A 10,164-nucleotide genomic window follows, 5' to 3' on the forward strand; every position below is an offset into this window, starting at 1 on the left:
TGAAGATATCTTTATAGAATTTCTAAAAGATATCTACAGACATCTAAAAGATACCTTGAGATATCTTTAACATTTAGATCTCTAAAAGATATATTTTCGAAAAAAATATAAGATACTTCAAGATATTGCAAGATATCTTTTAGAAATCCAAATGATATCTTTTTGTCTATTTGAGAAGAGAAACAAAGACAAACATATGATTTAACTATCAGTTAACTTACCAAGAAGTTGCGACAACCGCCTTGAAGCATCAGTTAATTGGTTTGGAATCATTACTACATCAATTCAGATTTGAAATGTAGCATCAGTAATTTTCACCGCTGCCAACTTCGTCTTCTTTACTGGCACAGCTATTTCCGAGCGGAGGACTAGTAGCAAAGTCCATCAGTTTTCCCTAGGAAAAAGAGTGTCGTCGGGGGCAAGCCTCGTTGTTTCATCAGTACACGGCCGTGTTGCTCGCAATGAAATGGAAGACGAACGTTTAATTGTGAAATACATTACGGCAAGCAATTGCTTCACCAGCTTGTCGTATCACTGGGCGCGTCGTATGGCAACTGAGGTGAGTGTTATTTTTTACACGATCCTCTGATTCTTCGTCGCAAAATCACACGTCGTTTCGTTATCGTGCGTCGGTTGCGAAGCGCCATCTGCTGTGAAAATGAGCGATAGTCGACCTATGAATCGATGTACGATTCTCCTTAATCATCATTAATCATTAACATTTGTTTCTATCGAATTTACCGGTCTGGTGTAAGAAATGTGCACACTGAGGCCTTTATTCTTGTGTTCCTATCATTAAAATTTTATGAATCAACCGTTGAATATCGTGAAATCTCGAAATAAAGAAGGATAGAATCGACACAAGTAAAGAATCTAACTGTAACGGGTCATTTAGCCAAGATTCGAATCGTTTGTCTAATGTGTTTTTTATAAGGCCGGTAGATGGCATCGAGGAAATAATTAACGGGTCTCAATAAGTGAGTCTCGACCGTTATTTATTGTATATTTCGCAATGTTTAGTTCCAAAATCTTCGTTACGAGCCGCCACTGATTCGACCGAAGAATTGAAATTGTATCAAATACCTGCTTCTCTTCCAAGCTTCAGCAGCAAGCCAGAAAATCGTGTGAGAACAAGTAAACTTTATATGTGGAAATATATTTAAAAACTAAGAAGTATGTTAAATGCTTCGTAAAGCTGTAAAATGCTTCTTCACTTATCTGGTTACTGTTGTTTTCGGGAAAATTACAGCTCGCCGAATCTTGCTTACTTTTTCATGAAAGAGAGAGAAAGAGAGAGAGAAGCGATCTTTCCTATGAGTCGAATTTTATAATTATATTGTGTATAGGATGATACAGAGAGGGCAGGAGAAGCGAAACTAAGATTTTTGAAAAACATTGCAATAAAATATAATTTGCCAATCACGGATAGCGATGGGATAAAATTTTTCGTCGATAATGCGACGATTTAATTGCAGGTCAATGCGATCGAAGTGACGCACAACGCAAAGGTATATTACTTCTCTTCCCGTATGTCTAACAGTATTCCAAATGACACGTTAGGCATCGGTGCAATTTTTGCAAAAAGTCTGGACATACGAGAGGGGGATGAGGTGTTCGTGTCTGCCATAAAACAGGTGTCTTCGTTGAGCAATATTAATGTCGTCCCCCTGACAACGAACGATCGTGAGCTTTTGGTACGCAATCTAAGTAACGTTTAATTAACGTTGGCTGATCTACATTAAACCGCTCAATCGAATGTTTGTATTCGACCGCAGGAATTGCAAATGGAAAAAGTGCAATCAAGTCTATTAAATCAAGTGAGAATCGTCGCGAAAGAACAGCCGATCGTGGCCTGGATCTCCAAGTTCTCCTCCGTAACTTGCGTCGTAGGCAAGTCGTTTATTTTCAACTTCATTTAATTTAATTTATCAGAAATTTTAATCGTTTGTTGATAGTCGGGACGTTACGAGCAGAAAATGAAGAAATAGATTTCGGGAAGAAATAAGAAAGGGATTTCAAGATAATTTGAACGATTAAAAGAAATTGTGCAATTTTGCAGACGTTCTTTCTCTCTATAGCACAGAGGTTACAGCAATATTGCTGCAACGCTGCTGCAACATTGCAATATTATCCCAACGTTGCAGCAACGATTTTTTCAACTTTGTGTGCTGTATGGTAATATTTGTAAATATTTCGAACAATAACTCGCGTTGCTGAGTAAATTTGACAGAGAAAGAAATATACAAAGAAATGAGCCTAAAAGTAGATTCACATAATTAAATATGCACCGAGAAAAAATTGTATTAAAATTAAACAAATATTTGTTCGAATACGACTGTGAATACATTTATTAAAATTAAGCAATTATTTTCTAAAATTGAAAAAAAAAGTTTACATTCAGAGAACCTCTGAATTTCATTTTAGAATTTTCATTTTAGTCGCTTAATTTGAATAAATGTATTCACAGTTGTATTCGAATAAATATTTGTTTAATTAATTTAATAATTTTAATACAACTTTTTCTCAGTGTACTCTTTCAATGTAACGTTCAATATTTCATTCTGAAAAATATGAATAGTCGAAAAATTCTTCGAGCGAGGCTTTCCTTCTTGTTTTTATAGAGGATTTAGAACCGAAGTTTTCGTACGGACTTCTGCAACAATTTACGGAGGTTCATGTGCTCGACGCAGTCACGGGCGCAACAAAGAAGGACGCGAAAGTTGACGAGACGTCTGGCGTAATGCGCAATGCATTGGCTAAGATTTTTCCTTACTTCTCCAAAGAGCACAACGTGAACGATAACGCGACGAATTACGCGTTGCTGCAAAACTTTCGCAAGAGAAGCATACCTCGAGTGTTCCGCGTGTATCCTTTGCCGTCCACGAGCACTGAGGACTCTAGCGATTTGATATTGGCAGCACCCAGCCACATCCTAGTGCCAAGAAGTTACTTACCGAAAGGCGTGAAGTCGACAACCGGAAGAATAATATGTAAGTCTCGCTTTTTTTTTCAATAATCGTAGAAAGGAAGAAAAGGCAATATTTGCTACGCGGAATTCATCTGTTTAGAAAATTGAAACCTGGTCGGATAATCGAAATATGTAATAAATCACTGCTAAAATTTACCAAATTTTTATATTTTGTGACAGTGCACACAATATTGTTATGAAACAATTAAATATTTAATTTGAGATCAATGTTGATTCACTTTCGTATCGAATTATTATCATTTATCACGTGAGAGCTGATCGTCTCACAATTGAGTCACCCGCTTGTTGGTGTATTACAAAGCAACGAGTATAATTTCGATGGAATTTCAAGGACTCTGAAAATTCAAAGGTCAATTTGCTTGCAGGCAAAGTGAGGAAAGTACTGGAAGACCGACAACGCGTCAACGACAGCGGCACGAGTTTCTTGCGGGACGGTGATTCTTCCGTTCTTCCCAAAGTTTCCGATGAGCTTACCGCGAGGATTTACGTCCTCGAGGATGTCTTGAAGTCACGCGCCTCCGACGCGGATTACTTCGATTTGGATTCGATTCATCCGCGCGCTTACGTGTCGGACAGCCTGAGGGTCAGCCTGCAAATGCGAGCGGGAAGTAAGATGATTGTGCGGCTAATCGAGGAGAAGAGATGTTCGAAGCCGACATCGTTGGATGTCTTCACCCCTGCGGAAAACACCGCGACGGTGCAGGATTTCAAAAGCTACCTGACATTCCACTCGAGGGACGAGCTACTGCTGCTCAGTTCGCACTCTCTTTTACTCGATCAAGGCAAACGCTACTTTGTGCGAATGTCGCCCGCGGATTGCGATTACGCGTTCATAGACGATAGGGATATCGAGAATTTGGATATACACATTCAGCCGGTGTTGTATTCAGCCAATGTGGAGATCTTGGAGGCCCACTGCTCTGAAGATCTGAAACTGGAGAATATTTCCACGAAGTGAGCCAACGAGTAATCGTCCTCTAAATTTTGTTGCGGTGGAATTTTACTCGAAAATTCGAGTGACTCGAATTCGTGAAATTTTACACGCGCATTTAATTATTACTACTGTCGAGATACTTCAAAGCCGGCTTTAAAGTCGAAGCTACATCCACTGTTGTATCACGAAAAGTCGAGTTCGCATTTGCAAATTCAATTATATCGCGTTAGAAATTGATCTGTCGTGCGAAATTCCGTCAAGGAGAAACGAACAAATTGCAGATACGTGGCGGATGTTCTCGAAGGTTGCGAGAAGGCGCTCGACCTCAGCCTGGGTTTGCGGATTAAACTAGACACGAAGGTGAATTTCTATTACGATCGAGAGAATATTCTGATCTGCGGTGGCTTGGGATCCGGCAAAACGACCATCTGCAAAACGCTAATCGAACGTTACCGCAAGGAGCCGCGTTTTGTGTACACACGTGTGATCGACTGTAGATCGTTGAAAGGTAATCGCGGTCGCGGTCATTTTCTCTTGAGATTTTAATTAATATCAATTAGTATCTTGACCTACCACGTCTTGACAGAGAGCTCTGTTACGCGTTTCTAGATACTTTAAAATTTAAATCGGCGCAAAGTCCGTTTTAAAGGAGACTAATAATTAACCGAGACGGTCTAATATTATATCGTAACGGTTACTTTAACTTTCCGATTTTCCGATAATTATCATATTATATTAGATATATTAGATATATTAGATTAACTTTCCGATATTTATCAGAACATGAATTGTCGATTAGGCAAGAAAGTCGAGACAGTGCAGAAGATTGTTGCGTCCGCCATGCACGAGTGCGTGTATCATCAACCGTCCATATTGTTTCTGGACGATTTGGAGTGCATCACTAACGCCTCGTTAAACGACGAGGAAAATACGATAGACGCAACGAACGCTTCCAGGTGATTGGACACATATTTATTAATCGTTAATATAATTGTGTAATAATTGTTGTCGGACGTGCGAAGGGAAATTTCGGGGAAAGGGGTATTTCGGGGAAGTATAGTAGTCGCGTTTGGGTTTCACGTCGACGTTAGTTATAGGAAGATATTTTTCACAAGAAAATAACTTCCGAGGGTCTCCCTGATTAACGAGATCCCGAAACAATTTTAGAATCACCGATATGCTGATCAACACCCTCACACAGTATCAAAAATCCCACTACATCTCGGTAGTCGCGACTTGTATCAGCGTGAGCAAGATCGGTTTGAAATTACGACCGGCGAGAGGCTCGCAATTCTTCAGAACTGTCTTGTCGATACCCAATCTCAACAAGGTACCAACGAATTGGAGTTATTTCGGAAATGTAGCGTGTGCGATGTGAAGTAGAAAATCATTCGCGTAGTTTGCGTGGGTCAGAAGGGACTTTAGAAATATGATCCACTACTTCAGAAAGACGTTTTGATATCTTTTTACACTCTTAGCTAAAACAGATCATTAAAATACGCTTGCTCAATAATTTCCATGTTTCACTAATTCGCGTGGTGATTAACCAGGAGCATAGAATCGATATTTTACGTACAAGGCTCAAGGACAAATTGCCCGAGGACATGAACTGGGATCACTATAGGAACAAGACCGAGGGCTGGATGCCTCAGGATCTCGTCGACCTGTCGGAGAAGGCGATATTTGCCGCATGGAAGCGTCACGGTAACGAGAGTGATAGATAGTGGTTACTTTAAGAATGTTGACGAGTGAACGTTAGAAAAATTATAATAAAAAACATAACATAAAAATTGATCAAAAGAGAGGATATTAGCACGAGCAAGCACCGAAGCGGATGATAAAATCCAGTAGAGAGTCATGGACACGCTGTGATTGACTAATGACATTACGTCATTAAGTTAGCTGTTAAGTTAAGCCATTAAGTTTGTAATGTTAATGTATGTCTCAAGCGGCGACGAGATTGGCATCACGTATGATCGTGACGGAGGAGGACATGAATGCCGCGCTGGAGAATTTCACGCCGATTTCCATGCAGGATGTGCAGCTGCACAAAAGCGGCGGCCACTCCTGGTCCGACATCGGCGGGCTGTCGGTCGTGAAGAGCTCCCTCACGGAAATTCTGCAGTGGCCGCTCAAGTACCCGGAGATCTTCAGGAACGCCCCGATAAAGCTACAGAGCGGTGTCCTGTTGTACGGAATGCCCGGCACCGGCAAGACGATGCTGGCAAAGGCGATCGCCGGCGAATGCGGCGTGAATCTGATCAGCATCAAGGTGATTTTGCCTCTTTGGCTAAGAGTGTCACGAATAAAATTATATTTTAATCATCATTCGCGGTAAGAATGAGAGATACGCGCATTGGATCTTTCTGCGTTTTTCTAAGGAGTTTTCTTTGGAAGGTTCTCTTAGGCAAGAGTCTTCTTTCAGGGTCCAGAGTTGCTGTCGAAGTACATAGGTGTCAGCGAGGAATCCGTGAGAAATGTTTTCGAAAGGTACGACGAGCCAACCGTCTAACTAAATGTTGTTTTTGCTAGGATATTTCAATCACATAATTTACATTCTTATCTAAGTATTCTCAAAAGCTGTAATTTTTCTTTATACATCTTTAGAGCTCGCCGCGCTAAGCCGTGTGTTTTGTTCTTCGACGAGTTCGACAGTCTTGCACCCAGGTGAGCGTGACGGCATACGCGATCTATTCATTTTTCCTTAGTTAATCAATTTATATAAATACAATTAATCTGTTATATGAAACGTGGTCATCTTTTATTCTTGCGTGAAGAGCGTTCCTCAAGGGACTCTCTCTCACACATGCTAAGTTTCTATTTTATTTTCTATCCTTATTACTCGTGCGGATAATAAAATGATGAATCTATTTCAACGTTCAATCAGACGTGGGCACGATAATACTGGGGTGACCGATCGGGTGGTGAACCAGTTGCTGACGCAACTCGACGGGGTTGAAGATCGCGAAGGGGTGGCCATCGTGGCTGCGTCCTCGAGGCCAGACATGTTGGATCCAGCTCTGCTTAGACCGGGACGACTCGACAAGTGTTTGCACTGTCCCTTACCGAATGAGGTGAATTGCTCGGCAACCAACCATTTCAAGTCGTCAGGCCTTTATATTAATCGTTCATTAATCAATCTTGTGCTTGCTCCGCTACTTCAGACGGAAAGGAGGGAGATTTTCACGGAGCTGTGTAAGTCCCAAAACGTAGACAGCGCAACATTGGACTTGGAGGAGCTGGCGCGACTCTCCGATGGATTCACAGGGGCCGATATTAATGCGGCGATTATCCAGGCGAGGCTGGCAGCGTACGAGAACGCCGTGGCAACTGCGACCGTAAGTGTATTCGTACATCGTTTATGCATAATTTGTCCAATGCGCGCATGTTCGAACATCGGAGATCTCGCATGCCGCCCTCCAATTCCCAGCCGCCTTCGAAGGAGAACCTCGCGACCGTCGAATTTGAATATCGAGTGAAACACAGAACGAATCAAAATCACCATCGCTTGCTCCGCCAGTCCAATCACTCTCAATAAACTTGAAGACGAGAATCATATAAGAATAAAAGGAGCCTGAAGTTTAGGCTTCTTCCTTCATGTTCTTATTTAATCTATTATCGATAGAGCTTTTCTACTAAACTCGAAGAAAGTGATTTGATGTAATGTCCCTCGCAATAAATTCGAGCGAGCTCGGTCGCGGTGAGATAAATCCCAACCGCGGGGGACTTCAGGGTGGCTTTCACCAGCCGGCTCGCAATCGATCTCTCAAACCGCCTGGGTTGATTTGGACTTTTGTGCGAAACGGAGATCGCGCCGCTAATGGCTGCGCATTTCGTCGTTGCTGCTGCTGCTGCTGCTGCTGCAACGGTCGCTGCTCTGTTGCTGTTGTTGCTGTCGCCGCTGCTGTTGTTGCATCTGAGTATCGTCGTCGTAATGAAAAGCGCTTTTCGCGCGACTCCCGAGAATCATTTGTAGGGGAGCTTCCGAAGTAAGATAGTGCGTAATGACGATAATATCGTTAGGTGTGCACCCCTACGGTGTGTACACACGGCAGCGCGCCCAGATGGGCGGCGAAGGAGTGGTGGGGGGATCGAAGGGGGTCGCATGGTGCCGCGATATAACCGAGGAAACGTAGACCAGGTTTATTAGCGCACGGTGCCGAGAGCGACCAAGCGCCCACCCCCTTTGGCGCTCCGTTTCATCCCCCGGCCACCCCACGCCTCACTGAACGTCGAGGGGGTTATTATCTTATACGTTATAATGATACGCGGTTTAGGGCCCGCAGCGGTCCTGCAAGATCGAAAGCCAACCAGCCATTCCGCTAGTTATGGCGCTCATTAGCCCCCGAACGTCTTCGACGTGAACCCTTCGGTTGCGAATATGTCGCGCGTGTATTTATTTATACCCTTCGACCTCAGAGCGGCTGACGTAGAGCGAATGAAAAAACGCTTGTGTCGTCTCGTCGAGACGAAGGAGGAGCTTTTTTGGAAGAAGATCGCGACTTTGGTCGAAAATTGCCTTGTTCGAGATTCGACATAATTTTTCATGAAGAGTTTTTATAAAAATTCGTCAAATCGCCGATGAATTTATTGGCTCAAATGGGTTACTTTTATAGACGTAGGATCAGACGATTATCTGAAAAATGGTGAAAATTGGATAATGAATTGAACCTAATCTAACCTAGCCTAACCTGATAGAATATTGGAAAAAAGATGAAAACTAATATCGCGTTTCTTTTTTAAGACTGCTTTTATCATTATGTGATTGCAAAAACAAGCGTAAATTCAATGGTCATTCAAAGGCGGTATCTGTCTAGTCTAATTAATCAGAATCGCTTAATCGGGCCCGCGTTAAGGTCGCAAGAGCGTCTCTTAGGAGAGAGAGAGAGAGAGACTCACGGCGCGTCTCACGGGAAGCTATTAATTAATTCGCATCGGAGAAAACGAAGTTATACGGCGGCACTTACCTCCCGGAAGAACGCGAGTATCCAAACTGTGCGTCTAATTAGCGAGCGAGTTTCCGGAGAGCGCGTCGCGCGGAAAGAGAGAGGGAGAGAGGAGGAGAGGACGCGAGATAGAGAGGCGCTTCGGTGTGATAAGCGATTATGCGGATAGAAACCTGGTGTGTCTCTCCCGTGGCAACGTGGATGTGCTTGAATCCAATAATTAATTCTCTAATCGACGTTGTCGACACGCAACATTGAGCTTTTGCAGAGTTACGGCGAGATTCGATAATATCTTTCCGAGTGTGTTTCGCACGACGGACGAGACAACGAATTTATCGATTCGACATACGCAAAACATATTTTATAGCAATACTGTTGTCATATTTCAGTGTACTTTGTACATGTCAATTTAAATATTATTAAGTATTGTAAATTATGATATCTTATATGTTAATATGTTCGCTCATCGACGGTAGGACGGGAAAATCGATGCATCCGACATCAAAGTCGTGCAGACGCATCTCGTAGAGTCCATTAAGTCGACGAGGCCGTCCTTGTCGGCCGCGGAAAAGTCCAAATACATCAAAATGTAAGTAGATATCGATGAAAAGAGAAGACGAGCTCGTAAGAAGAAACTGCATCGAATTTCTTTCTTCTCTATGGAGTGTTCGTCATTACGTTCGCGTCGTTCTGCTGTTGCAGCTACGCCAGGTTCTCCAAGGACGATACGTATGTGGAAGATGTCCTGAAGAACCAGAAGGCGACATTGGCTTAGTCGCAGGGATGTTAATCAGGACTTCTCTGCGCGCGTTTTCCTACGAGTCTGTGAACATATTTTTATATATCAAAATCAATAAAGGGTGTACGTACTGTTGAGAATGCATTTTACAAAAATAAAATAGGTAATATAAATAATTTCCGGCTTTCATTCGGTCGTAATTGTATTTCCCCACAAGGTTTTATAAGTAAATTTCTGTTTTATAAGTAAATTTTAGTTTTATAAGTAAATTTCTGTTAACACGAGCTAAGGGATACTGTCACAAAAACACAGAAAATATTTTTATTTAAGAAGGAGAAACAGAAATGTATATTTTTCAAGATACAACATTTTGTGTTTCAATCCCCGAGCTAAGGTGGAAGTCAGGCGACAATTACACGCGTGTCTCTCCTAAGACCTTACCGCGTTTTCTCTCGGCCGGACATACTCCGGGCGAGCTTGAGGAGCCGATCTTTCCCCGTTGGGAATTCGCACCTACTCCAATTCGCGATAGAGATTGTAACGGGTAAACCCGACG

At 42.4% G+C, this 10,164-nt stretch overlaps 1 protein-coding gene across 1 annotated transcript; it reads left to right on the forward strand.

Moving 5' to 3' along the window:
* Positions 1-377: 377 nt before the first annotated feature.
* Positions 378-9,776, forward strand: Pex1 (peroxisomal biogenesis factor 1). The gene is made up of 16 exons (XM_011151274.3): positions 378-559; positions 1,476-1,694; positions 1,776-1,890; positions 2,622-2,990; positions 3,355-3,943; positions 4,205-4,431; positions 4,723-4,879; positions 5,091-5,253; positions 5,474-5,627; positions 5,873-6,195; positions 6,349-6,413; positions 6,531-6,590; positions 6,811-6,997; positions 7,088-7,261; positions 9,346-9,458; positions 9,572-9,776. Exons 1-16 carry the CDS (start codon positions 467-469, stop codon positions 9,642-9,644), a joined length of 3,081 nt encoding a protein of 1,026 aa, XP_011149576.1. The 5' UTR covers positions 378-466; the 3' UTR covers positions 9,645-9,776.
* The last annotated feature ends 388 nt before the right edge of the window (positions 9,777-10,164 follow it).

Source organism: Harpegnathos saltator, unplaced genomic scaffold (assembly GCF_003227715.2).
Source record: "Harpegnathos saltator strain DR-91 unplaced genomic scaffold, Hsal_v8.6 scaffold403, whole genome shotgun sequence".
NCBI classification, from domain to species: Eukaryota; Metazoa; Arthropoda; class Insecta; order Hymenoptera; family Formicidae; genus Harpegnathos; species Harpegnathos saltator.